The 27,036-nt window shown below is 48.3% G+C and overlaps 3 protein-coding genes and 1 long non-coding RNA gene across 6 annotated transcripts in view; 2 read left to right on the forward strand and 2 right to left on the reverse strand.

Moving 5' to 3' along the window:
- The window catches only part of Gcn1 (GCN1 activator of EIF2AK4), a 64,128-nt gene extending 60,664 nt beyond the window's left edge, over positions 1 to 3,464 (forward strand). For both annotated transcript variants that reach the window (XR_002394489.2, XM_004843682.3), the window contains exons 57-58: positions 1,981 to 2,199; positions 2,761 to 3,464. Coding sequence is in view for 1 of the 2 variants with exons in the window: in XM_004843682.3 (XP_004843739.2) it covers positions 1,981 to 2,199; positions 2,761 to 2,886 (345 nt within the window). In the remaining variant the exon portion in view is untranslated. The remainder of the gene's footprint in view (positions 1 to 1,980; positions 2,200 to 2,760) is intronic.
- Positions 1 to 13,192, reverse strand: LOC110348890 (uncharacterized). 2 transcript variants are annotated; one of them, XR_002394490.2, is made up of 3 exons: positions 12,689 to 13,192; positions 9,235 to 9,351; positions 1 to 4,842 (listed from the first exon to the last, which is right to left on the reverse strand). It is a non-coding gene; the product is annotated as an uncharacterized LOC110348890 (long non-coding RNA). The 2 variants fall into 2 exon arrangements; XR_015446232.1 differs by having other exon boundaries at positions 1 to 9,351.
- Rab35 (RAB35, member RAS oncogene family) overlaps positions 13,166 to 27,036 on the forward strand; it is an 18,470-nt gene continuing 4,599 nt past the window's right edge. The window contains exons 1-3 of the mRNA XM_013071737.3: positions 13,166 to 13,436; positions 18,940 to 18,990; positions 22,983 to 23,106. Coding sequence (XP_012927191.1) covers positions 13,385 to 13,436; positions 18,940 to 18,990; positions 22,983 to 23,106 — 227 coding nt within the window. The 5' untranslated portion in view covers positions 13,166 to 13,384. The remainder of the gene's footprint in view (positions 13,437 to 18,939; positions 18,991 to 22,982; positions 23,107 to 27,036) is intronic.
- Positions 21,057 to 27,036, reverse strand: part of Bicdl1 (BICD family like cargo adaptor 1) — a 114,440-nt gene continuing 108,460 nt past the window's right edge. The window contains exon 10 of the mRNA XM_087198163.1: positions 21,057 to 23,282. Coding sequence (XP_087054289.1) covers positions 23,124 to 23,282 — 159 coding nt within the window. The 3' untranslated portion in view covers positions 21,057 to 23,123. The remainder of the gene's footprint in view (positions 23,283 to 27,036) is intronic.

A 27,036-nucleotide genomic window follows, 5' to 3' on the forward strand; every position in this document is an offset into this window, starting at 1 on the left:
TGAGGCTGGTTCATGAAGAGGCCCTCAGGCCTAGAGAACACTGGAAATGTGCTCTTGACTAGTTGGGTTCAGTTGTCTGTGAATGGCCTCTAGGAGATCTCTGGAAGCTTAGGAATGAAGGACAGAGTGTTTCTGTGTGTTTTTCTTGGGCAGAGTATCTGACTTTTGGTCAGAATCTCAGACTTGTGAGGCAGAATCAAGTTAAGAACTACTGTCATAGGCATTATTTCTAGGTACACTGATATTATAAAATTAGGGTCAGACCCAGGTTCAAATCTTTTTTTCCTCAGTACTGGGGATTGAAAGTAGGCCTTCACACTGAGCTACATCCCCAGCCCTTTTTTAAATTAAAAAGTTTTTTGAGACAGGATCTCACAAGCTGATGTTGAACTCACTGGGTAGCCCAGGCTGGCCTTGAACTTGTGATCCTCCTACCTCAGCCTCCCAAGTGTTGGGATTACAGGTGTGTGGCACCACGGTTGGGCCTTTTTTTATTTTTTGAGACAGGGTCTCACTAAGTGGCTGAATTGCCCAGGCGAGGTTTGAACTTGGGATCCTCCTCAGCTGCCCGGAGTGCTGGGGTTACACGTGTGTGCCACATACCTGGCTCAAATCTTAGTAAGTCTTTTGTTTGTTTTTTCTTCAGTCTTCTCTACTTGCCTCCTCTCCCTACCAATAATGGTAGTTATTTTTTTTAATTAATTTTATTAATAGATCTTAGGTATACAATACAATGACATTCATCATTGGGAATTTGTACCTTTACATAATCTATCTTGGTTCTTTTTTTTTTCCCCCATTCCCCTGCCCTCCCTTTACCCCCTCTACCCCTTCCTATTTACAGACTTTGTTTCCATTTTTTCACGTTAATTCCATTTCCTTCTTTCCTTTCCTCAATCCCTCCCACTTCTCCTTCCCCTTTGGACCTTTTCTTCCTATTTCACAATATCTCTTATGCCTTTTGATCCTTATTTTTGCTTTCAGTTTCTCACACCAGAGAAACTATTCAGTATTTATACATCTGTCCTATTTATCTCACTTAAGAGTATCGCCTCATGTGCATCCATTTTGATGGCACTTATTAGTGTGTTCGTTGTGTCAGTTCCTAATAAGACAAGCCAGGGACTGTGACACTGGGACTCCTTACCACCTGTGTGATAAAGCCCACTTCTCAAACATTAATGTGCATAGAAATCAGAACCAAATTCTGCATTTTAATGAAATGGGACCATGCTGGATTCTCTGCCTCTGGAACCAGCTCCCAGGCAATAGCAGTACTGCTGTGCCCAGACCTAGCTGTGTATAATGGGATTCCAAAGGGGGCCCCCTCACTGCAGACACCCAGTCCCCTATTGAGTTTCCAGGGCCCCTGATTCAATTGGGCTGTGTGTGTGTGTGTATGTGTGTGTGTGTACCAGCCTGCATTCACTTATTAACACAGCATTTATTTACTGAGTACCCAGTGGGCACCCAGATGGGCTAGAACAGTGATGGCGAACCTTTTAGAGCTTTCATTGATATAGCCTGCTGTGGATTGAGTGTCCTAGGTTTGCCACCATTGTACTAGACCCTGAAGGAGTAGAGACAAACAAGGCAGATATGATCCCTGGAGCCCAGTTTGGGCCCTAATTTATAAAGGGTCTTCATTCTTTGGAGGATGAGAAGGAACCAGCTAGGTGGGAACCTGGGAGTGAGCACATCCCAGGCAGTGGAACCAGGCGGAGCAGAGCCCTGGGCAGGAAGGGGCGTGGTTTGTTGGAGGAAGTGAAAACCCTAGCTGAGGCAGGAATAGTGAGCTAAAAGGGAAATAAGATGGAGGCTGTAGATGGGCCGAATCATCCTTCACCATCACAAGGGAGGGAGGGGCGGTATCGGAAGTGAGCAGTGAAGTCTGTCCATGATGAAAGGGGAGTGTCAGGCTGGGAATCTGGGCTTCTTGAGAAAAAGACTACATGTGCCCCTATCTGTTCCTCTTCACAGTGTCTGCAAAACTCATCCAGTGACATCAGGCTGGTGGCTGAGAAGATGATCTGGTGGGCAAATAAGGACCCACTGCCTCCCCTGGACCCCCAGGCCATTAAGCCGATCCTGAAGGCACTTCTTGATAACACCAAGGATAAGAACACTGTTGTGAGGGCCTACAGCGACCAGGCGATTGTCAACCTGCTTAAGATGAGGCAGGGGGAGGAGCTGTTTCAGGTGGGAGCCTGGGCCTGGAAAGCTGCCCAGGGCTTTCTCTAGGCGTCTGCCTTGCTATTCTTTGTGACAGTGTTTAGCCCCATTCTCTTCTCTGTAACTTTGTATGTATTAGCTTGTCAGAGCGGGTTGAGGCTCAGGTGATTGTAGTGCTGGAAACACAATTTACTGTGGTTTTCAGACTCCTTTTGGGAATAGAGACTTTTCTTCAAATAAAATCCCCCACAGGATCCAAGCATGTGCCATAGATCCCAGTAGGACTGCCCTGTTGATGCTTAGAGCCCCATTTCCTCAGCCCCTGCCCCCAGTAGCCTTTAAAAGCACTGAAAACTGTAACCTCTGCTTGCCTCAGCTCAAGGAGAGCAAAATGAGTACTTTCTCAGACTGTCCATGAACCAGGCTGATTCTCTTTATTTTGTCAAACTCCACCTCTGGCTACAAGGTTTTTTGTTTTTTGTTTTTCCTGGCTATAGTTTTGAGGTTAGCATCCATCTTTGTCTTGATTTGACTAGGAAACCTGAAGCCTTGTTTTCTATGTCTCCTCACACCCTTTCTTCCCCACAGTCCCTCTCCAAGATCCTAGATGTGGCCAGCTTGGAGGCCCTGAATGAGTGCAACCGAAGGTCCCTGAAGAAGCTGGCCAGCCAGGCTGACTCCACGGAGCAGGTGGACGACACCATTTTGACGTGATCAGTCTGCGCCCTCTTGCAGCGTGTAGCTCCACATCTTTGTTCACTGTTTTCATTTTTGAAAATATGTTTGTTCCAATGGGGAGCTGAGGAGATGGCGTTTCTGAAAGCATTTTAATATATCAACCAACCACAGCCAAAGCCTTAAATCAAACCCACACACAACTGAAGATTGCCTCCTCCATCTTCCATCCTTTTCTTTGGAGAAGAGAAGGAAAAGCACATTCATAAGCCTTGGTGAATGGTGGCCCAGGGCCAGCCATCCAGCTTGGCGTGGTCGGGTCCAGGACAAGGTCTATGTCCTGAATTTCAGGTTCCTCCTCTCCTGTGCTTGCGCTCTGGTTCAAGAGCTGGCACTGCCAACCTTTGCCTAGATCCTGAGCAGAGCACAGAACTGCAGAGCTCTGCCCAGTGTGGTGTCTTGGCTTGGCTTTTCAATGTTGTGCAGCCTGACTAGTTCTGACCCCTGTTAGGGAAAAGTGATACCCACACAGCTCTGGCAGTTCCCAGGTCTGGGAGGGTATAGGTTTACGTACAGGTCGTTTAAAGGAGGAATGTTTAATAAAGGCTTTGATTTAATCTCGTTAAAAGCAAGTTTTTATAATCTCCAAACACCCATTAAACATGAAGCTTCCTGTATCAGGAATAAGGAAAGGTCTGCAACTGTTTTTGTAAGTATCAGCAGCACTCTGATTTCTGGACATCCCTTCCCCTGCTTTCGGAAGTCTTATCTGTCCGTATAGACTTCTCTGACCCTGAGGTCAGTATGCAGCCAAGGCTGGGATCCCCCTCCACCAGTAGTGGGGAGAAGGTAGGTATTGCATTAGCCTCTTCCCAGCTCTGTCTCAACTTGAAAAGGTAGGGAGCTTTCGATGGTCAAGTTGTAGAGAAACCTGTTCCCTTTGTGGAGTAACATTCCTACAGTCCAAGGACTTGTAAGAGGAAACCGGAGTTGCAGTTCAGCATCTGCCTCCTGTATGAATGACTTCCTTCCTCCTGATTCTTAGAAGGCTCATGACATACACGTCCTGTCTGGTGGAGCACACCCCACTCGGCCATAGTGATGCAAGTTTTTCTGGGCTGTTTTGCAGGTCACAATGTGGAGTAAACCTCTTATCAAAATTTCTGACCAGAGCTATAAAAGGAAGAGAAATAAAAAGTGGTAGCAAACTTGTTTTGTAAAAGATATAAAATGTTAAACTAAAAAAAGCTTTTGCTTATTATTAATGCAGCAGAGGTAAAGATTGTGACTTAATACTTCTGATGAGTAAGACAAGGTGACCTCTAAGGTGCTTCTGATGAAATCGTTTGCTTTCTGTGCCCAAGCCTTAATGTCACAGGACTTCCTCTTGTCTTGCAGCAGACTTGGTCTCAGCTGGTTCGGGGTAATTGTAGAATCCCAGGGCTGGAAGGGACCTTGAGAGGTCAGCTGAGTTGGTCCCCATAGCCAAGCAGCCAATGGTTTCAATTTTTGGTAGCCATGGTAACTTCCATGCTTCTGGGATTCAGATGGTCATCAGCATCCTCTCAGCTGCCTAGGGCATCTGTCCAGAAAGCTATCTGTGTATGTGCTCACCTCCCAGGCAGTGTGGAGAGATGCAGGAAGTTTCTGTTGTGAGGAGACATGGCTGGGAAGCCCCCACTGAATGCAAGAGGTAGTTTTCAGTGTTTCCCTTCAGGGTCTTAGGTTAGATGCTTACCTCCAGTCCCCAGTCTGCAACTGGGAGGACAACTTGACATGCTTAGAGGTGGAAGACACTCATTAAACAAAATCCAAAGGAAAAACACCAGCTTCCAGTTCCAGAAACTGGAGGAGGATGAGATCTCTCTGTTCAGAATAGAGGCTGGAGGTTGATTCACAGACGGAGATGACTCAAAGGCCCCCAGAGCATGCTGAATTGCATTCTCTTGAGTTTGGAAGGAGGGTGCTGGCTCTCAGGAAGCAAGTGGCAAAGGGCTGTCACAGAATGACAGAGCAGGCAAAAAGGACCATGTCAGGCTGGAATCACAATCCTAGAAACCACAGCCCAGGCCAACCCCAGGGGAAGTGGAGCTTGCCAGCAAAGCAGCAGAATCTATTTGTCCTGGTGGTTGGTGGAGTTGTTTAGCCTTGGACAAGTCATCTAATCCTTCTGGGGCAGTTTCCTCATAAATGAGGAATTTGGAATGCAAGCTCTAAAAATCTATTCTCAGTTATCCTTTAGGCATTGGTGGTAATTAGGTAACATTTGACAGCATTTCATTTAATTCTCTGAAGCATCCTATGAAGGTTTTGTTAATATTTTCTTGAGGAAATTGAGCCAGAGACCACTCGCCTGCAGTTATATGGCTAATGAATGGCATTCTGTCCCCAGAGGTTATGTTTAGCCTTTCACCTCTCCTATGCTGGAGGGTCAGGCTTCAGCATTCTTCATTCTTTAGAGCAATTCAAAGGCCTCTAGATCTTTTCTGTCATGGAACTCACAGGAAACAAAAACACACTAGAGAGCACCCTGGATAAAGGGATAAACTGCTGCAGGTGACCGGCCCAGGGGCCCCACCCACACCAAGCCCTACCCAGCTGCTCTGCAGGTTTCAAGGAGCAGTACCTCACTCCATTTCTAGGATGCTGGCTGGGAAAGTCTTAGAGAAATTAGACTCACTGATCCACCAGAGGGGAGACTGTCCCATGTTTCCATGTGCTTGAAAGGCAGTGACAAAATAGTGTGCCCTTTGCTGATCAGAAAATAGTCTAAACTGAGCATTCCTAAACCTTTAGCTAACTCAGAACCTCTAGATTCCTGGGTGGTCAAGGTGACTAAAATGTGTGTGTGTCCCTTCTAGGACCCAGACCTGGAGGTAAGTTCTCTCTATCCACACTGCAATACCAGAGGACTCTGGAGAAGAGAGGACAAAATTGGCACAATTTTAAATGCAGGGATTGGAAAACATAATTTTGCCGATAGATTTTTATTTTTATTTATTTTTTGGTACTGGGGATCGAACTCAGGTCCTTGGGCTTGCGCAGCAGGCGGTGAAACCACTGAGCTAAATCCCCGGCCCTGCTGATAGATTTTTAAATAAGGCAGTTAGCAATATTTTTAAGTATGGTTCTGTGTGGATGTATCTTAAGTTGCCTCAAGTTATAACAATAAGGAAAAAAGAACCAGTCTAACTTAAAAAGTCTAGGTTCAGGGCCAGGGATTTAGCTCAGTGGTTTCACCGCCTGATGTGCAGCTCAAGGACCTGAGTTCGATCCCCGCACCAAAAAAAAAAAAAAAAAAAAAATCTAGGTTCAAAAATACTTTGGAGGAAATACAGTTAGTGTATTACTTTAAAGTTCTGGTATAGTGGAGCCACAGGGACTTTGAAGTTAAGATCTGAACCTCTACTGCTTAATATTAAGCTCTGTGATAGAGGCATGTCCTTGGCCTCTCAGCGCCTTTCCTTTTTGTATAGTTATCTCACAGGGCTGTCACCTGGATTGAATGACACAGTATACTCCACATGGCCAGGCACACAGGAGGTTCTCAATATGTAGATGTGAGTGGAATGTCAAGAAAAAGTGACCTATTACCATATGAAGTCACAATATAAGTTTCTCACATCTGGAATTCATTGCTGGACCCAGATGTGTAATTGATTTCTTGAACCACGTCATACTACCCCACATTTTATTTCAGTACTAGGGATCAAACCTAGGGCCTCTGCACTATGCTGCATTCCTAGCCCAGCTCCCCACCCCCTTTAATTATTCTGACACAAGGTCTTGCTAAATTGCCCAAGGTGGGCTCAAACTTTTGGTCCTCCTGGTTCAGCCTCCTGGAATTTTTGGGATTGTATGTCTGCACCACCACACTTGGCTTATCTCCCATTTATTTTTTTGAGACAGGGTCTCACTATGTAGGTCAGGCTGGCCTTGAACTCGTGGCAGTCCTCCTGCCTCACCCTCCTGAATGCTGGGACTACAGCCATGTGCCATGACGCCTGGCCTTACCTCCCATTTTAGAATGCTCTGAGTAGTTCAAAACTTACAATCAGATTTCTTTGGAAAACCAATGACAGTGACTATCTGAAGTGTGGAATGAGAAGTGTGTCAGCACATGGAAGGTCTCTACTGTGCACAGGCAGAGGCACTTGGGCCATCACTGTCACTTCCTATACAGCAGTGCTCTTTTAGGAAGAGTAAAGTTGAGGTGCAGATGGAAAGAAGTGTCTTTAAGGTCATACAGCCCTGTATTTCTTGATTCTCTGGTCACCAAGCCCAGGGGACATTCTATAAAAATTTGGAAAGGAGATTTAAAGAAACTAGTCTGGTTCTTGGCATGTGGCTCTGCAGAGTGACTTAGTTTCTCACTTCGGAGGAGGTGGAGACTGCCTGCTCGGGTGGTTCTAGGCTCCCCTTTGTTCTATTAGGAGGGTCCCTGCTACCTGCTGGGTGGAGGGGAAGTGTGCCCTTAGCAAAGTTTAGGAAACTGGAAAAACTAGCCCAAGGAGTATTGCTGCAGTGGGATTTCTGGGTGAGACCTTCCTGGGTGTGCTAAAAAGAAAAACTCCAGGCCCCTCCTGGTGCTATTCCACATGGCTTCTTTCTTGAGATGGCAGCCTGTTCACGGAGATGGTGAGTGCATGGAATCCCCTCAGCTCTCGCTCCCACCAGAGGAAGCTGTGCTGACCCTTCTCGCCACTTTGATGCCCACACAAACTGAGGTAGGAAGCCAAGGTGGGGCAGTATCTGGCCTGGATTTTCTCCAACATGTTGGCCTCAGGATGCCTTTATACTTTGAGAAATGATTAAGAACCCCAAAAGCTCTTGCTTATGTGTATTTTACCTATTGATCTTTGCCATTTTAGAAACCACAAAGTCTTCATTAAAAAATAAACCCAGTACCTGTAAGCATAAATAACCGTAACAGATAGAACTTTTCCAAAACAAAAATCATGTTAAGAGGCATTGCCTGGCATTTTTGTAAGTCTAGGGTCTGCATTCTCACATCTACTGCATGCAGTCTATTATGTCATGTGTCCCATAAACCCTGGAAAACACCAGACTTGTAAGTGAATGAGTAAAACGCAAAATACAATTATGAAAATATTCTCACTTTCCAGAGGAAAAGGAGAGGGTCTTGGGAAGTCCTGAGTTCCCCCAGACCACTAATCCAAAAGATGAAGGAAAAAATCGTGGATCTGGATGGCTTGGCAGTCAGCAGAGGGGGAAGTTGACCCTGAATTAAACAAGACCTCAAATGTGGCCCATACTTCCACAGAAAGCAAACTTAAGAGGGTTCCACTGGATGACTTTATTTTGTTACAATGCTGAGGATTGAACTCAGGGCTATGCATGTGCCAGACAAGTGCTCTACCATTGAGCTACATCCTCAGCCCCCACCTTTTTTTATGCTACTGGGGATCGAACTCAGGACCTTGTGCTTGTGAGGCAGGCATGGTGCCACTAAGCTAAATCTCCAGCCCCTCAGCCCTTTTGATTTATTTATTTTCTCACTTTGATACAAGTCTTACAAAGCTGCCCAGGCTGGCCTTGAACTTTTGATCCTCTTGCCTCAGTTCCTCTAGTAGCTGGGATTACAGGCATGTGCCACTGCACCCAGCTCAACTAGGTTATTTCTGACATTCCTCTCAATTCTTTTAATATTGTACATGTGGCTAGTCATAGTGGTGGTGCATGCCTATAACTCCAGCACCCTGGGAGGCTGAGGCAGGAGGATAGCAAAATGAAGCCCCGAATGGGCAACTTAGTGATTAAGCGAGACCTTGTCTCAGATAAAAAAGGGATGAGAATGTAGTTCAGTGTGTAGGCCCTGGGTTCAATCTCTAACACTGGGAAAAAAAATTCTACATGTAGTTTCACTACAATTCAAGACACCAAGCACTTACTGTGTGCTAGATGAATTAAGACATAGTTGCTACAGTCACAGAATTTATGTCATTTGGTTTCTGGAAGCCATGTAACGTCAGGGCAAGACCCACTGCCAAGTCACTGGAAATGGCATTGGGCTCGCAGATATAGGATAAGCGGCCAATTTCCACTTCTATCAAAGGGAGCAGTCAGATGCTATTTTCTTCCCTCTTGGGCCGGCATACTGAAATTTGCCTCCACCTGGCATTTAAGGTCCCTATCATCCTATTTACCTGCTTTCTCTGAATTAACTCACTACCACTACCACCTTGCATGATCACAGCAGTGTTCCTAGCACTCAGCAACTTCAGAACCCATGCCTGATATCTGAAATCTGGGGATCCCAGGGCCCGCCAGGCTTCTGCATGGCAGGAGGTACTGGTGCCTCTGCCTCCATGGGCCCAGCCTGAGGTCCCCTTCTTCTTTGCCCTCTCTGCCTCCCACTGGTGATACCTTACTTCCTCGGTCTCCTTCTTGCCAAATGTAAAACTCTTTGAAGTGGTTTTAGCCCATCTTCTCCAAAAATATTCAATCCTTACCACCGACTTGCTGTTCATCCTCTCTTCTTTCCTGAAAATAAAAAAATACCCTTGGGTCAGGGATTTAGCTCAGTGGTTCTGGTGCCTTTCTCGAAAGCAAAAGGTCCCAAGTTCGATTTCCAGTGCCAAAAAAACTCCAAACAAAACCCAAAAAACCCAGCCCCAGTGTTCTCCACCAGCCATTCTTTTTTTTTTTTTTTTTTTGGTACCAGGATCGAACTCAGGTCCTTGCGCTTGCGCAGCAAGGGGCGAAAACACTGAGCTAAATCCCCAGCCCAACCATGAGCCATTCTTTTGAGGCTTGCCACCTCCTTACCCTCACCGTCGGTTCCTGTACACCTCTGCATATTCCCCATCCGGCTTACTATGGTTTACTTTCCCCTTTTCACATCTCTATTGCTCATGCTCTCTACTAGAACAGAAGTTCCCTGAAAGCAGGGATTTTTGCTTATCACTAAATCTACAGTTCCTAGGTCAGTGGCAGACATACAGCAGGCCTTCAAACACTTGAAGGAATGAATGATTGTTTTTTTTTTTTTTTGGTACCAGGGATCAAACTCGGGTCCTTCTGCTTGCAAGGCAGGCGGCGGAACCACTGAGCTAAATCCCCAGCCCCTTAGGGATGAATGATTGTTGAAGGACAAGGGTTTTGTTTTGCTCATTTTGTTTTTAGTGCTCAGCACACTGGCACCTAGAAAGCCATTTACTAGGCTAATTCATCTACTGAATCAGTGAATGAACCCTGTTGCTAGGTAAATTTTGATTTTTTTTTAAAAGCTGCTTTGTCTAGTTGCTATTGTTAGCATTGTCTTTTGCATCTGCCTCTTCCTGTTGTTACCTCACACCTGAGCTTCAACAGTAACCTTTAAAGCTCTGCAGGTGAAGTCCATCCTGCATGCATGTGCCACATTATTTTGTTAAAAATAATATTCTTTTTTTTTTTTTGGTACCGGGGATTGAACTCGGGTCCTTGCACTTGCGCAGCAGGTGGCGAAACCACTGAGCTAAATCCCCGGCCCCCCAAAATAATATTCTTTTATTAAAATAATATTGTTGGGCTGGGAATTTAGCTCAGTGGTGCCGCTGTCTGCCTCGCAAGCACAAGGTCCTAAGTTTGATCCCTGGTACCAAAAAAAAAAGGAATTGTGATATTGCTCCTCTGCTCAAAAAACTCCAGGGCTTCCCCGCTATACTAATGTACAAACAGGTGATAATGCAAAGGCTCAACTGTAAGCTGGCTGCTCAGAATAGGAAAAAGCTTGCTATCCTTGCTACATACTGATCAGGTCATAGAAGTTTACACACACATACACACACACACACACACACACACACACACACACATATATATATATATATATAAAACTGTATATACTGTATATTTACTGAACAGTGGTTGAAGTAAATGTAAAACAATATTTCTATAGAAAAATGGCTGAGATTCATTTTGGGGTGCCAGGCACACATCTTGGCCTGTAGGGAATTCTGTCTCCAAGCCAAATTGATGATTCTCATAGGCTGTGACAGCAGCTGTCATTCAAGGCTCTCTCATATTCCAGTGTCATCATGAAATCTTTCCCCCATCATTCTAATAGCAGCGATAGCTTTCCTGCTCTGAAGTCTAGACAGCTTATTTGACAGCTATTCTACTTCATGATCATGTATTTTTAATTCCTTGTATCTTAACTCTAATATGACAGTGAACATTTGGAGGGAAAAGGTTCTATTCTTATGTCCTCTACAATCCATGGGACATAATAAATAGTAAGCACCTGTTAGTTACTAAATGGAGGAATTAATGCCTACTGTGTTCCAGATGATGGATCCTGGGAAAAATCAGGAATCTCATCTTCATAATGGCCAATTATGCTTTACTTCTCCAAAGTATTCTGCACCCGTAACATCAGGAAGGGGTCAGTGCCAAATGACCTTGATTAACATTAGCTATTTGTCACAGACTATGTGTCAGGTCACTTACAAGTATATCTTGGCAGCCACAAGATTCTGTGACGAAACTGGGGCTCCAAGACAGTACTGACACATCCATAAGCTTTTTGGGGTGGAAACTAGCTTTCAAAGCTGGCATCAAAACCAAAGTCTTTCTGGCCCCAGAGAAGGTTGTGAAGATGATATAGTGACCAGCTGCCTCACAGGCACTGTCAGGGCCAGTATGCTTGTCTGATGGCTACCCTGAGGCTTATTTCCTAAAACCGCTGGGACAAAGGGGATGACACCAACTTCCCCAGGCCAAGGAGGGCTTTTCAATCAAGAGCACATGAGCAACTCTTCTCCCCAGCCAATACCTTTAGGTTCCAAGTTCATGCTCATCTGACATCACACTGATTCTCTGCTCCTGGAAAAACAACTCAAGCCCTGAGTCAGATACTCCATCTGCTACTAAAGGATCTTGCCTGCAACACTGTTAATAATAACAACAAAAAATTAGGAACTGCATGAATGCCTATTAGCAGCATTGATTAAACGATAGTACAACCATCAGAGGGAGTGCCATGCCATCCAGCTGATATGTTAAAGATACTGTTAAAGACTAAAAGCCAATATACATATATGTGTTTGTACAGGCATAGGAAATTCATGGAAGGCCATTTATGCATTCAACTAATATTTGTTGAACATTTTAGTTTTTGGTACCAGGGATCGAACTCAGGTCCTTGCGCTTGCGAGGCAGGTGGCAGAATCACTGAGCTAAATCCCAGGTCCTTCTCTGCCCTTTTTAATCATTTTTGAGATAGATCTCCTTAAATTGTCCAGACTAGCTTTGGTCTTGCAATCTTTCTGCCTCCACTTCCCCTGTAGCTGGGATTGTAGATGTGCACCACTGTGCCTGCCCTGCATTTTTTTTTTTTTTGAAAACCACGATCATTGCTTTTATAAAGTGAAAGAAAAGGAAATTTGATAAAATAAATAGAACTATCCAACGGGACAGTTGACTGGAAAGGGACAGGGTTATCAGAAACAGATAATAAGGAACTTGAAAATCTCAACAGTTTTATAGTAGCATAGCAGTGGAAACAACTTTCCAGTTCTAAAGGGTAGGGCAGGTGGGAGCTCATTCTAAAACTGGAAAAACCTGGAGCTGAGGTACTGAGCGCTGCTCAATTGCTGGCGGCCCAGCCTTAACCACACGATTTTGAGATCTGTATCTGCTGGTGGTGTGAAACTGAAGCCAAGGCAGAGGCTGTTTTCGTCGTTTAGGGTGCGCCTCATACAGAGGGTCACCCATTTCCCAGGCTCAGCTTCAAGCTGGACAGGACTCGAATCTGCAACTACCAAGAGCCTTTAACCAAAGAGACAACTCGGGCTCCAGAGGTCACAAGACTAGTGTGTGATTTCCAGCCAGCGCTGACCTCAAGTCACGCTCCGAACCGCTACGCTCCAGCGGGCGACTCTTGTCCTAACTAGGCAGCCACCTCGGCGGTCCAGCAGCGCGGAAGCAGCGTCAACGCCGAGAGGGGGCGGAGTGGCCAAGTCTTCACCGCCGCACAGTCCCGGGACTGGAGGAACCCGGAGCTCGGGGTGAACCACCCCCCCGGCCGCTCCGTGCCTGTCGTTTCCTCTTTGCAGCGTGTGCGGGGCTCTTGAAGATGAAGGAGCGAGGACATCCACGGACAGGCTCCTCTGGCACCTTTCGCTTCTGTTAGAGCTAGACAGTGGCTCCAACCCGCAAGCACTGAGGACCACGGACGGTGGCAATGAGCTTTGAGGAAAACGCGCCCGCGCCCGCCGGGATTTGGGTAAGGCGCGTGCGCGGTGCGCGTGCGCGACGAGGGCGCGGCCGGTCGGGTTTGCGGCTGCGCAGAGGTGGCTCCAGGCCCTGCGCCTGCGCAGTAACGGGGCGGGGCGGGAAGGAGGGAGGCGGTGGCATCGGCGGCGGCAGCTGAGGAGGAGGAGGAGAAGGAGGGGGAGCGGAGGGAGGTGTTTCTGTCAGTTCCGGCTGTTTGTTCGGGAAGTGAATCCGCTGCTGCCGGAGCAGCCCGGAGGGAGCTGCGGTTCGCGAGGCCAGTACCGACCCCGCCCGCCCGCGCGCACTGCCCCCGCCCGCCATGGCCCGGGACTACGACCACCTCTTCAAGCTGCTCATCATCGGCGACAGCGGTGAGGGCCGCAGGGGCCGGAGGTGGCGCGGGCCCTGCCGGGCGCGGCCCGCCGGGGCCTCGGGGCGGACAGGGAGCTGCCGGCTCGCGCGGGGCGGGGCTGCCCAGCGGCCGCGGGCCCCAGGGGCGCTGCAAGGGGAGGCCAGGGAGCCGGGCTGCGGAGCCAAGGGCCCGGGCGCGCGGGGTCCACTCCCCGCGCCGCCTCCTGCTTCACGTGTGACCTTGGTCAAGTCGCTCGATCAGTGGAGTTGGGGAGACCTAGGTTCGAGTCCTGGGACTACTAGCTTCTTCGCTCTGTGACCTTGGGCAAGTTGCTTCATCTTTCTGAGCCTCAGTTCCTGCATCTGAGAAGTAGGGGACTTGCCTCGCTGGGTGGTGTGAGTATTCGGTCAGATAAAGTAGGCAAAGTGCTTGGCGCCTGAGCTGGTGTATGTAAGCCCTAAGTAAATGTTAACTAGTGTCGTTTTCCTCAGCAGTATCCTTTGTGAGGCTCACTTCTCTGTGAAATGGAAATATTCCTAGAACCAGGCTCCTGGGATTGCTAAGAGGTTTAAACTGAGGTTTAAAGACAGTTAAAGCACTTCAGCACATTCCTGCTGGAATATTAAATCTCTACATGGTTCAGTTTCCTCATCTGTGCAATGGAATAACAGTAGATCTGCCTCATAGTGCCATGTGAGTATTCAGTGAGATGGTGCACAGATCATGTTTGGGAACTGAGCCTAGCACACAGCAAGTGGTCAGTAAATGTTTGCTGTTACTCTGCTATCTATCAGAGGGGGTTTGGTGTTGGCCAGTATTACAGAAGTGTTATGGCTACATGCACACTTCTTGAATACTTCTAGTTCAGATCTCTGCTCCATCTCCAGTTTGTAGAACAGTACCTGGCACCCAGTAAGTGCTTACTATGTATTTGTTGAATGAATGAACATTGAGTGACCTGAGCAAAGATGGACTGGCTACTGGCAAAGGGTGGAGGGTTTTAGAGGTGTTTGGAATATGACAGGTGAGAAGGTTTATGGGTGAACAACAGGTCAGGGAGGCAGGCCCCAGAAGCTTTATGGAAACATAGCTGAGGTGCTGGGATTGTATGATGTCCAGGAAGGAGGCTTGGGGTGCAGCTAAGTTTATGGAGCAGGCCCGAGTTGAGTGGAGAAGAGGGCCATATGGCTGAATGCAAAGGCGAGGTTGGTTCTAGAGCCCATGGATTGTGAAAGAAAGAGAGGCCCAGATTCCTAGTGAGACCCAGAATACAGGAGTGGTGGGTGACAGTGTCAGAGATAAGTCATGGAAGTGAGTAGTGTTTGGTCTCACTTGTAAAGCTGGATTGGGATGTGGTTGGTGGTTTGGATCAGGTGGAAGTTGGCTAGGGTTTTTCGTTGTTGCTGGTGGAGGACAGATGTAAAGGGAAAAGTTAGGGGCTAACCAGTGAGATGGAAGAGTAACTGTGGTTGGGAAAGGGTTAGAAAGGTGGAGGACTGATTGGTTGTGGTTTGAATGAAAGAAAACCAGGCGAGCTGTGTAGTTTTGCACTTAGTCATGGCCTTCGGCACTCCTGGGGTCCTGAGGGTCTTCTTAGGATTTCCTCCCATTCTGGCCTTGGTTCTGAGTGACTGGCACCAGGGTGATCTCTCTCCTTTGAAGCTAAAAATCAGTCCTGTGTGGTCAGACGTTGTCTTCTTTATCCCTTTGCAAGCCATCTGGGCCCTGAGCACTGATATTCAAAAGCGAAAGGCCTAAATCCAGCAAGAAGATGCAGTTTGTTGGCTTTTCTTTCCTGTAAACCCCAGGGGATGGTTTTGGCCTGCTTTCTCACAGTGCATTTTGCATGGTGTATTGATTTTTCACTCAGAAGTCAGATGTGGGAGAAGACTCATTGAGTCAAGATTTATGTGGTCTGGGTCCTAGGTGAGTCTGAGCATGCAGGCCTAGATTGCGGAGAGGAGGCAGATTGCTTTGCTGTTTGATTTCTTCTGACAGTGAACTGATACTCAAAGCTAAACACTTATGAGACAGAGCTGGAGTTCAAAGTAGTAAGCTTTACAGTTGAGTGAGGAGCCGACATTGTCACTCTGGGATCCTTGTGTGTGTAACTCCCTAGGGTACATCAAATGATTTCACAGACACCCTCTCATCTGATTCTCACCCATTGGCCGTGTGGTTTGTAAAATAAGGAAACTAAGTCACAGAGGAGATGACTGGCTTGCCCCAAATCACACAGTTTGTCAGAAGCAAAGCTGAGAGTTGATGCACATGTATGATCATATGTGTGAGAGCAGCTGGTGGGCTGGCAGACAGTCGGCCCTCAATGGATGTTAGTTTCTTGCTTTATAAATCTAGAGTCTTCTTCCCACTCTGTCATATTGTACATGCTTCTGGAATATATTTCCTTAGCTTTTGCTTCTCTTCGTTATCCCTGTTGTTTTACATTGTCTCTTATGTTCTTCTGACACTGGATTTAATTTGTAACAGCATTTCATCTGTATCCATTGGGCCAGCCATCCTCATTCTTAGAACCTGAGGGCTGGAGTGGCCATCAGAGACCTCTTAAAGTCCTTCAGAGGTTCAGAGAGGGGAGTGTGACTTCTCTGAGTTTATGTCATGAGGGAATTGTTGAGGCAGGATTAAAATTGAGACACTTCACTTGATGGTCTAAAGGTCTTCGGTAAGTTGGAACTGAGGGTGAGGGGCCTGTAGTCCCATGGAGGAGCAGGGCCAGGGTGAAGACTTCAGTGTGGCTGGCATGAGGAGGACCAGAGGCAGCACACAGGGCAGTGTGACAATGACTAAGTGTGGTGTTCCCTGGCTACCAAGAGGCATCCAGTGCCACTAGGGCCTGTGCTTCTTGCAGCATAGGAGGTAATAGAGCTGGAGTGGCTGCATTTCATGCTAGATGTGGCTAAAGGAAGCTTTGGCTGTGGTGAAAGTAGATGGATAACTTCTGCTTCTTCCCTTCCTTGGGCCAGTGTTGTAGGGTAAGTGGTAGTATGTTTTCCAAGGAAGCTCTGGCAAGGGTATTTGGGAGATGGCTCAACTCAGTGGGTTTCTTTTTCTCTCAGGGAGAGCAATGTCAAGAGGTTGGGGTCAGGCCCAAAGCAGGGGGTCCTGTGGCAACTGTAGTGGTTAGTGGTTTTTAGCTGCTCTGGCAGAGGAATTTGGGGATAAGTGGAGGGGCTTGCCTCAAATTACACAGTTGTCCGAAGCTGCTGTGTCATTGCAGAGAGCACCTCTCCCTTGTTTGTTGTAGATATCTGGGAGTTGGATAAAGTTTAATTTAAATACAAGATTCTACCTTCCCCCCATTTGAAAACTACTGTTTTGGCTTCTGTTAATTCTTTAGTAGTAGCATTAGATAGCAGTAGCTGTCAGTGAGATTGGCATTTATTCAGTCATAACTGATGTGCCTAAGTGCTGGGCCCAGCTTACAGGACTGTGAATGCACAGGATAAATGAGGCGAGGTCTGCATCCCAGAGGATCTCACAGCCTAGTGGCCCAGACATGAGCTTTTAGCTAAGTAAGCTGGACCCAGAAGGCTCCAAGAGGAAGCAAGGATGCAGCGGGGCCAATGGGGTGCTGGTGTCAGGCAAAAGGCTGTGAGGACCCAGCCCAGAACTTGGGCTTCCCTAGGCTTAGCAGGAACCCTCCCGGCAGAGCAATGAGGAAGTGGTGCTGAGCAAGAGTGCTGCAGGCGGGGCTGAACTACAGGTGCCTTGAGAGCAGTACCTGTCTGCTCAGAGGAGCCTCGCCCCCAGCCCGTCTTTGGGAAGGTAGGGGCCAAGTGTAGGCAGAGAAACAAGGTCGTCTGGGCATCCTGGACAACTCACTTAGTGAAGTCCACAGAAATGATCCTTGGAGGGGACAGCCAGAGAGGATGTCGGGTGTTGGAGTGTGCTCAGTCTGCAGCAGTGGTTTACAGTTTTGGTGACTTGGGGGATGGGGGTGGAGCAGTACCCTTTTTGAGAATCAGATTAAAGCTATAGGCTTCTTCCACAAATAGGCACATGTGCTCAGCTGCATTTGCATGTATGTAGTTGCAGGGCATTTATGAAATCCTAATTAAGATCTCGTAGCTTTGATGTTATTTCCATCAAAAATCTCATCTTTACAAAAAGAAATACACAAAAGTGAACTAGAAACTTACAAACTGATAAAAATGGGAAAAATAATCTAACAAGAATGAGATACAGGAGCTCCACAGGGTTGCTTTATTCCCCTTCCTGAGATAGGTGCAAGACTGTCCTGGCAGTAGCTACTGGGAGTCTCTGTCTCTGTCTCTCTGTTTTTAAAGACAGAGTCTTGCTATGTAGTTCATGCTGGCCTTGAACTCACTATGTAATCCAGACTGGTCTTGAACTCCTGCCAATCCTCCTGCCTCAGCTTCCCTAAAGCTATGACTACAGGTGCACACCACCATGACTGGCTCGAGTGGTGCTTTGGAGCCCTGGATTTGGCTTTTGGCCCTATGACTTCCTGTGGAGGCACTTTAGCTCAACTGCTCAGATTCTTGGGGCCACAGCCACCTCATCTGAGGAGATGTAGTTAATTCTGGGTGCATCAGAGTGCCTGCCTTGCAGTGGAACATAAGCATGTTAATTCTTTCCTTAAGAGGTTGGTTGGTCCAGCTGAATTTAGGGGTGGTGGGGTCAGGGATGGGTCAGGAGGACCTGGCACAGGCAGATGCACTTTGACAGGCCAGAGTTGCTGTGTGCTGAGGTTAGGGAGGAAGCAAGGCTTATGAGCGTTCCAGCTGTGGAAGAAGCAGCTAGGAGCTGCTGTGCTAAAGTGCAGTGGTCTGAGTGCATTAGGCTGGTGGCCTGATGGGTGTCTAGCACTTAACCCTACCCCACCCGCTCAGGTGGCATTGGCTCAGCCAAGGAACGTGGCTGACACATAGGTCTAGCTGTATGGATCTCAGTTTCCTCACCTACACAAATGCCCTGATGAGTTCAGGGGTTCCTTACAGCTCTACAGTTCCTTGTTTCAGACTACTTGAAAACTGAAGCTCCAAGGATTGAGATGTGATTTGTACACATACTACCTCCCCATGATGAATATATTCATGCACTAATTTTTTAGAAAGGACAACAGAAAAAAACCCCTGAAGCTCCATGTGTGGTATGAGGTTTTCTAGGACCGTGTTTTGCATGGAGTTGGGGGCCAGTCTCACTTGGTTGTCCTTCCTCCTGATCTGATCTGTCAGGAGGCTGATCTGTCTCTGTTGTCTGGTATCTCCCTCTGGGCTGCTGGGGCCTGGGCGCTTAGCACAAAGCCTGGGAATTTGGGAGCTGCTTGTCTTATACGAGGATGAAGGAAAAGATGAGGGGGCTGGAAGATTCATTCTTGGTGTCTGGCTAGTTAGGGGGATGGGAAGTGGCCTTGAGAAGAGCCCTGGCCCCGCTGAGCTTCTTAAGAGCTGGAACTGAGGCATTATCTCATTGAGGAAGGATGGGGTTGGAGGAAGGGACCTGCCAGCTTGCTTATCTTGGTGCTTTCTCTCCTGCAGGTGTGGGCAAGAGCAGTCTACTGTTACGATTCGCAGACAACACTTTCTCAGGTGAGTCTCTCTGGTGTTGCAGTTTTGAAATACCTTGCCCCATCACTAGAAGATACTTACTCCTCTCTATGTAGAGAACTTTCTCCCTTTGGCTGCCAGGGGAGGAAAAAAAAAAGGGTGGGAGGCTTAGGTCAAGAAGCCTTTGTTTAGCCTGGCATGGTGGCACACACCTATAATTCCAGCTCCTTAGCCTGAGGCAGGAGGATCCAGTTTGAGTCCAGCCTGGACAACTTCGCAAGACCTAAATGAGATAAGGGCTGGGAATGTAGCTCAGTGGTTGAATGCTTGTGGAGCCCCAGATCATGCCTAACACCAAAGCCTGTTCTGCCTCAGTCCATCTTGTTGAAAAAAGTCCTGTTACCCTTCATCATTTCCCTTCCTAGGGGAGTCTTTGGTTCATCTCTGAAAACAAAGTTTAAAAATACTACTAGATAGTACATGCTTATGTAAAATTTCCAACAGGAAGACGTTAGTAACAGGAAGAATACAGTTGTCCCTGCTCCTGGCCTGCTCCCCTGGGAGCCTCTGTTCAGTGTGTGGTGTATCTTTTGACTTTTTTTGTGAACCCACCTACTGTTTAGAAACTTGCCCTTCTCTTAGTCTGTCATCAGTGATAGCCAGCCTTTTAGAGGTTTCAGTGATACAAATAACCCTCGGCTTCACACCATAGGTTTGCCACCACTGGAACCAGGAGCATGCTTCTCTGTTGCTGTCTACAGCCCTCTCTGGTCCTTTTCAGTGGCAGTGAAGCTTGCAGTGTTGTGCAGCTTGCTGTGCTGTGCCTGGATGCACCATAATTCATTAGCAATGCTCTTGTTAAGTGTGTGGTTTCTCTTTGCTTCTGTTTCAAGTGATGCTGCATTACTGGGATACATTGTATGTTTATTCTGGTACATTCAGTTCCATAGGAGAGGGATTACTAGGTCACAGGATCTGTGCATTTAAAGTTTTCCTAGATTCTGCTACCTTGAATAGGGAATAGGCCAAAAGTACTGTTTTGCTTAAATCTGTATGTGTTCTCATTTGTTAAATACATCATGTTTAGAGCTGGGGATGTAGCTCAGCAGCACAGTGCCTGCCTGGCAAGTGTGAGGTCCTGAGTTCAATCCCCGGTACAAAAAAAAGAAAAAAAAATGCTGTTTATTACAGGGGTTCAGGTTGGGCCAGCTCTGTGATTAAGGACTGAACTGCGACTGTCTTGTGGGGAATTCCCTCTGACGTGTTTGAGGGGCAAGTTGTGCTTAGGAAGTGATCATATGGCTGATCTCTCTTGGTGGAGAAATGGGTTTTGCTCTCATTCCTCAGCAACAGCTCTGTAGCACTGTTGGTGTTGGAAAGAGTTAACTTCTCAGTGACCATGAGGGCATGACTGAGCCTCAGCTCAGGTGTGAAGGAGGAATCATAATTGTCCCTTTGTCACGATTGTTGTAGGGTCACCTGAGATAGCACATGGCACAGTATTTGGAGCCTAGTAGTCAATACCAGTCGTTGTTGTTATCTTCTGTTCAAGAATGTTAACTTTTGTTTTGTTTTGTTTGGTACTGGGGATCGAACTCAGGTCCTTGCGCTTGTGCAGCAGGCGGCGAAACCACTGAGCTAAATCCCTGGCCCCTCAAGAATGTTAACTACTGGGCACCCTCTACTTATGCTGGAAAACATCCTCTTCCTCCCTAATGTTGGTCTAACTTCCTTTCTAATCAGCTTTCAACTCTTAGGGAAGTCTCATTTGCAGTCTCTCCATGTCTACTACAGTGTTTTATCTCATTGGTTCTAGCTGGAAGCATTATGGTAGTTCCTACCCATCTTGTCCCACACCACTGAGTTCATCTTGTTGATACATATCTCTGGCAGGGTCCTTCCTCTGTTTAAAAAACTTGGCAGTCCTCTCTCACCAGAGCAGAGTTTACAGGAAGGTTTTTCTACTTCAGCACTGTGGATACATGGACCCCCTAATTCTGTGTTGTGGGGCCATCCTGTGTGTTGAAAGATGTTGCGCAGTACACCTGGGTTATATCTAACCACTAGATGCTGACAACAGTGTGACAAAGCCAACAATGTCTCCAGACTTTGCCAAGTGTCCCATAGGGAACAGAACCATCTTGGTTGCAATTTATTTCCAGTTTTCTTCCTCATACAGCCTGCTCATTCTTTTGTTTGCTTGTTTTTTTTTTTTGTTTGAGCACTCGCTCGTTCACTCAGCCACCAACTGTTTATTGAGTGCCTAACCATCTGAGGTGCTGGCCCACACTCCTTGGCATTGTCCAGGACTAGAGGAGCACCAGGTGCTGGCTTGGTTTTTGGATGTCTTCTGGTTGGGCTTTGGCCTCTGTGTGGAATGTCTTTTCCCCTCATGATCTCAGCCTTTGATAATCTTAACTATTTTAAATTAGGTCCAAATGTTAGTTCCTCCCCCACCCCAAGCCTGCCTTGATTCCCACCCCACCTTGACCTTTCCTATGCACTTGTCACACTTTGCATGGTCTTTTTTTTTTTTTGGTATGGGGGACTGAAACTTGGGAACTTCCGCTTGGGAGGCAGGCGTCAGCACCACTGAGCTAAATCCCCGGCCTCTGCATGGTCTTTTGTGTGTCTTGTCTCCTGCAGGATATTGTGTGGTAAGCTCTGAATGGAGTGAGAACCTGTTGTTCTTAGTGGCCAGGCCTTTGTAAGAGTGGCCTGGACTATTGCCAGACTTTCTTCTCAAATTCATCTTTCACACAAAGGTCCAAGAGATCCCTTTAAAATGTAGCTTACACCACTCGTTAAAATCCTCAGGGCAGGGGCCGGGGATTTAGCTCAGTGGTTTTGCCGCCTGCTGCGTAAGCACAAGGACCCGAGTTCGATCCCCAGTACAAAAAAAAAAAATCCTCAGGGTATATCCCCATGACCCACAGGAGTCCAGGTTCTTGAAAATGTCAGAGGCCTGGAGATCTGGCTTTGACCTCCTCTACCGCCTCCCACCTTGGGCTTGACCTTATATGACCCCATTGCTATTTTGCTACTGTCTCTGTGGGGAGCAGTGTTTTTTTTTTGTTTTTTCGGTTTTTTTTTGAGACGGGTTCTCGCTTTGTAATTCAGGCTGGCCTATGAACTTACTATGTAGTTGAGGCTGGCTTTAAACTCATGGCAATCCTCCTGCCTCAGGCTCTTGAGTGCTGGGATTACAGGCATGTGCCACCACACTTGGTTACTAGAGCAGTGTTTTTCAGACTGCAGGTCTGGTCCTGTTTGTGTGTTAGGAAGTCAATTTTGTGGGTCATTAAAGTTTTTTTGAAAGAATAGAAAAACGCAGGTTTGACCCATTCTCAGCTCATGGCTGGCATGTCCTCACCTTGGCCATTCTACAGATGGACCTTGAGAGCTTGTTTGGAGGTTCTAGCAGGGGAGCGCAGCTACTTGTATGCCCTTGACCGAGGAAACGGTCCTTCTCTATCAGGGGTGGTCGTCCTCTTCGACCGAGTGCGCAGCTTTGGGAGGGACGCACATGGAGCGGTGAGGGAGGAAGGGGACACCCACCTAGCCAGCCAGATCAACCCTGGAGATCAATAGGGTGACAAATGTCGCAGCCAGACTGCCCTCACATCCACCTTGGCCATTCTAACAGAGCCTGTTCCTCTTCCCCTGTCATATCCCCTTTTTTGTTTAAATCTTTTTTTTTTTTGGTCCTGGGGATTGAACTCAGGTCCTTGCGCTTGTGCAGCAGGCGGCGAAACCACTGAGCTAAATCCCCGGCCCTTATATCCCCTGTGTTGTAGTCTTTATCACTCTGTAATTGTTATCTGTTCCATTGTATCCTATCTCACCTCCATCGTGGATGCCATCATGGCAGTCTGCATCTTCCTTGTTGAGGGCTGTGTTCTGGGGAGGCCCAGATGGTGTGGGGCACATGGGGGAGGGGTCATGGAGCCCGAAGGTCTGCCATGTGCAGTTGGGGACATGGGGTCTGACGGGGGCTCCCTGCTGGGCCTTGCTGATGTGCTGGCTGTGTGTAGGCAGCTACATTACCACAATTGGAGTGGATTTCAAGATTCGGACTGTGGAGATCAACGGGGAGAAAGTGAAGCTGCAGATCTGGGACACAGCTGGGCAGGAGCGCTTCCGCACCATCACCTCCACGTGAGTTTGGCCCCACCTCACCTCCGCTTGACCTCTGGCCTAGGATGTTTGTTAGCAAGAAGTTGAGTGACAGTACTGGTCACGATGGAATTGTCACTGGGTGGGTCCCCAAAGCTATCAGGAAGTGAGCTCTTGCTGGCCTCGGTGGGTAGGGTTTGGTTGTGCCTTTCTTCTTCCTGAAAATGTGAGAAGAGGTGGAGACGTGCTGTGTCTGGTGCTCTGGGTAGGCGGGCAGGCAGTGGCTGAACACCCTGTCAGGTCTCTGGCAGGACAGTGAGCATGTGCCTCCCCTTCGGCACTCAGCTTTACCCTCTGGTTGGCCACTCCTTAAAATGGCACTAGCAGTTATGTTTGCCTCACCAGGTATGATGTGCCCTGCCCAAGGCAGTGACGGTTCCTCTTGGCAGGTGTCCTCTCTGTGCGGGTTCCATCACCCATCCTGACTCCTCGGAGGTGACTCTCCTGAAGCCTGGGAGGAACATGGCTATGTGGGAGGCCCTTCCTCTGCCTCCCAAAGCGCTCGACAGGAAAGTCTTCCTTTAGTACTGCTGCTGCACCTTTGTATTCTTAGCTGCACACTGGAGCAAAACCCAGCTCTTGCTCTGAGTCCTGAGAGGGGCTGTTGGTTTTTAGGCTGCTAATGGATCAGGTTTCAGAAAGAGCATGGTTCGAAGGCAGACAGTTTGAGATTTAAATTTCTGTTCTGCTGTATATCATTGAGCAAGCTGCCTAAACTCTACGCTTCTGGTTCTCAGAGAGTTTATCTTTAGGTCTTTTTATTTGTGTACTAGGGATTGAACCCAGGGCCTCATGTGTGCTAGGTAAGTGCTCCACCACTGAGCTGTGTCCCTAGAGCTTATCTTTTCTTTTTTAAAAGGAGGAGAGGTTTAATGTGGCAAGCTCCCAGCCCTTCTCTTTAGGATTTGTTTGAATGGTCAGGTCTGTGCCTGGGTCCCCTGCTTGGGGACTTTGGGCCTTCTGGGTCATCTTGGGGAACTGACATGTTCTCTCTACTCATTGTTACTCTTATCCTTGGTTGACCGTTGGGGGCACTTCTGAGGAGTGGTCTGCACCCAGGGTGGTAGTCTGGGCTCCATGCCTAGTGCCTGCACAAGACGTGGAGAACTTCTTGTTCTCCCTCCAGAGCAGTTCCTCTGAGTGGAATAGGGAAGTTTCCCTGCCAGAGACCCCTGTCCTCCCTTCGACTTGGAGTCAGGATGGAGCCCAGTCTGGTCCCCATCCTGGCCCCTCAGCATCCTTTGATCACCTTCATGGTGGTGGGGAGTGTGGGCTGGGCAGGGAGAGGGCCAGGCTGACATGCAGACTGTACTGGTGGGCAAGAGGTTCTCTGTCATTATTAACCCTGTGGTGAGCAGACCTGGTGCTCCCTGAGCACAGTGCTTGGAGTTTCCTTCATAAGGGCTCTCAGGCCGCTGGGTGTCTGAAGACTGGAGGAAAAGGGGAGGGGTCGGGCTCCTTGAGTTAGCACCGACACCTAGAGCTTCAGGCAGCCCGGAGCCTACAGGCCTGAGCAGGAGACCCTTGTAGGAGGTCAAGGTCATCAGGTCTGGGCACTGACCCCACACTTCCTTATTGCACCTGATTCATCACTAAAGACTTCACCTACTTTATTTCATTTAATCCCATTTGAAGAGACTTATGATTATCTCTATTTTATGGCTGAGAAAATAGGCCCAGAGAGGACGAAGTGAATAACTTAGTTGCTTAGGATCAGAACTGAAGTCTGTCTGATGCCAAAGCTCTGGCCTCTACCCAGGCTGGTACTGGTCTCTGGCATGCCATGCACTGGGGTGAGGGAGATGGCCTCCTTCCTGGGGGTTAAAACCAGTCGGGGGTTCAAGGTGGCAGAGACAGTGGCCTATGGTCATGGAAATGCTTGGACCAGGGTACGGGGTCTGCCTAGCCATCCCCAGTCTCCAGGAAGGCAGTTCCTTTCAGGGCTGGTCTGGGTGGGGACAGGGAAGTGCTTCTTCCTTCTGTTTGGGAGACTTGGAGTTACTCAGGGGCCAGGGTAATATGTGCTTTTTCAAGGGTGTTTGAGAAGGGGTGACCTGCATGCTGGTGGCCTGTGGGCACTGGCTCAGCCCCCGCTGGCTGGCCTGCCTCTCTGTCTGAAGAGGCTGAGGCTTGGCCACATGTTAGGTTGGTGGCTTGGCCCCTTATGAGGCAGGAGGCGCTACAGGGGCCACAGAAAGACTGGACACCCTGTGATGGTACAGCGAGGGGGCGGTCCTGCTACAGGAGCACGACCTTTTCTGATTCAGGGAGCTGAAAGGGAAACTGGAACCTCCACCCCAGTAGCCCAATGAGAGCACCTGGTTGTTACCGCCTTTCGTGTTCTTGCTCTCTCCCTGGGCAGCTAAGCTTTGCTGGCCCCGAGAGGTGCAGCTGGGGACGGAGAGACGAGGTGCAGGGATGAGAAAGGGAAGCCCCTCGAACTGGCCTGGGAGTCACACTGGGCACCAGCACTCCAGCTGTCACTCCACTGTCACCCTCCCAGTGTCCTGACTGGTAAAATGGCCGTCCTGGTACCTGTTGAACCAAGTTGTTAGATTAATAAGGTAGTGAACGCAGAGCTCTTGGTGCTGTGCCTGGCTTAAAGCAAAGTTGCAGTGGATGGAAGTGTTGCCTGCTGGGAAGGGGAAGCTCAGAAGCGCTGGTCCCTCCTTGCCAGAGCCAAGTATAACCTCATCTCTAGATTAGAGCTCTGCTCTCAGATACAGCCCCTTCCATGGCCCCCAGGGCAGGGAGAGGTTCCTGGGGAGCAGCAGGGGGCTTTGTGCCCAGGCCTTGGCTGGAGGCATTTCTTGGCCTCTTTAGTTGTCTTCACCTAAGGAGAAGTTGCAGAGGCATTCTGCCGCTCACATTTCCTTTGCTGGCAGGGGACAGTCTGTCTGTCTGTCCTCGTGGTTCTCAGCACATATTCCTGCACCTGCCCTGGACGTATTCACCAAGCTGCTCAGTATGCTGAGCTGCCACTCTCGACAGCAGCTGCCTCTGTGGGCCTGGGCCTGGCGTGTTCTGGAGCCCCAGAGTTGAGGCAGTGGAATTGCTAAGTTTCCTCACAGCCAAGGAGCACTGCAGCCCTGGAGCACAGCTGTGGGCAGAATGAGGTGTCTGGTATGTGAGGGGCGGAGAGATGATGGACAGGTCGGACTGGGCCCCTGAACATGGCAGCGGCTCCTCTTGCTCCTCTCACTCCAGCCTCTAGGGCTGCCCAGCTGTGCTGCCTCTTGGTTTCCTGATACCTCTGTGACCCCAGATTGACATGGAAGGAACATTAATGGTGATAATGAAGGATACCCACTTCTACTGTACTACTCCCCAGCCCTCATGGTGGCATGTTTCTTTTTTATTCCTCACAACCACTTCAAGAGTTAAGTGATTGTGTCCCTCTTTTATAGTTGAGGAACTGAAGTGTGGCGAGGTGAAAGCAGTACTCTCTCCTTTTGTTTTTTTGGTACTGGGGATTGAACTTGGGACCTTGTGCTTGCAAGGCAGGCGGTGGCACCACTGAACTAAATCCCCAGCCCGAAAGCAGTGATCTTTGTAAAGTCCATAGGCTTTCATAGATGGAGCCAGGGTTGACCTCTGCTCTCAGCTCAGCCATGAATATGTAGAGTTGGTCACAGAGCTGGCAGGCAGATGAAGACCGAGCTGCACCCATCAGCTCAGCTGCTGCACTCTTGCTTAGCGGCCTTGGAACCAGGGCTCGGGGAGAAGCTGCTTTCCATGTGCACTATAGGAGTGGGGCTCAGGGCCAGGTAGGTGGTGGCCTGAAGGTTGGGAGGAAGCAGCCTGTTTCCTCTGGTTTTTGTCCCAGCAATGGAAGCCCCCACCAATTGAGTCTCTTTGGGACAAAGGCTTAGAGGCACGGCACTGGGGGTTACATTGTCAGGGGCAGGAGTG

This window comes from Heterocephalus glaber, unplaced genomic scaffold (assembly GCF_053883595.1).
Source record: "Heterocephalus glaber isolate CG9 unplaced genomic scaffold, H.glaber_assembly_v1.0 deba00001687, whole genome shotgun sequence".
NCBI lineage: Eukaryota > Metazoa > Chordata > Mammalia > Rodentia > Bathyergidae > Heterocephalus > Heterocephalus glaber.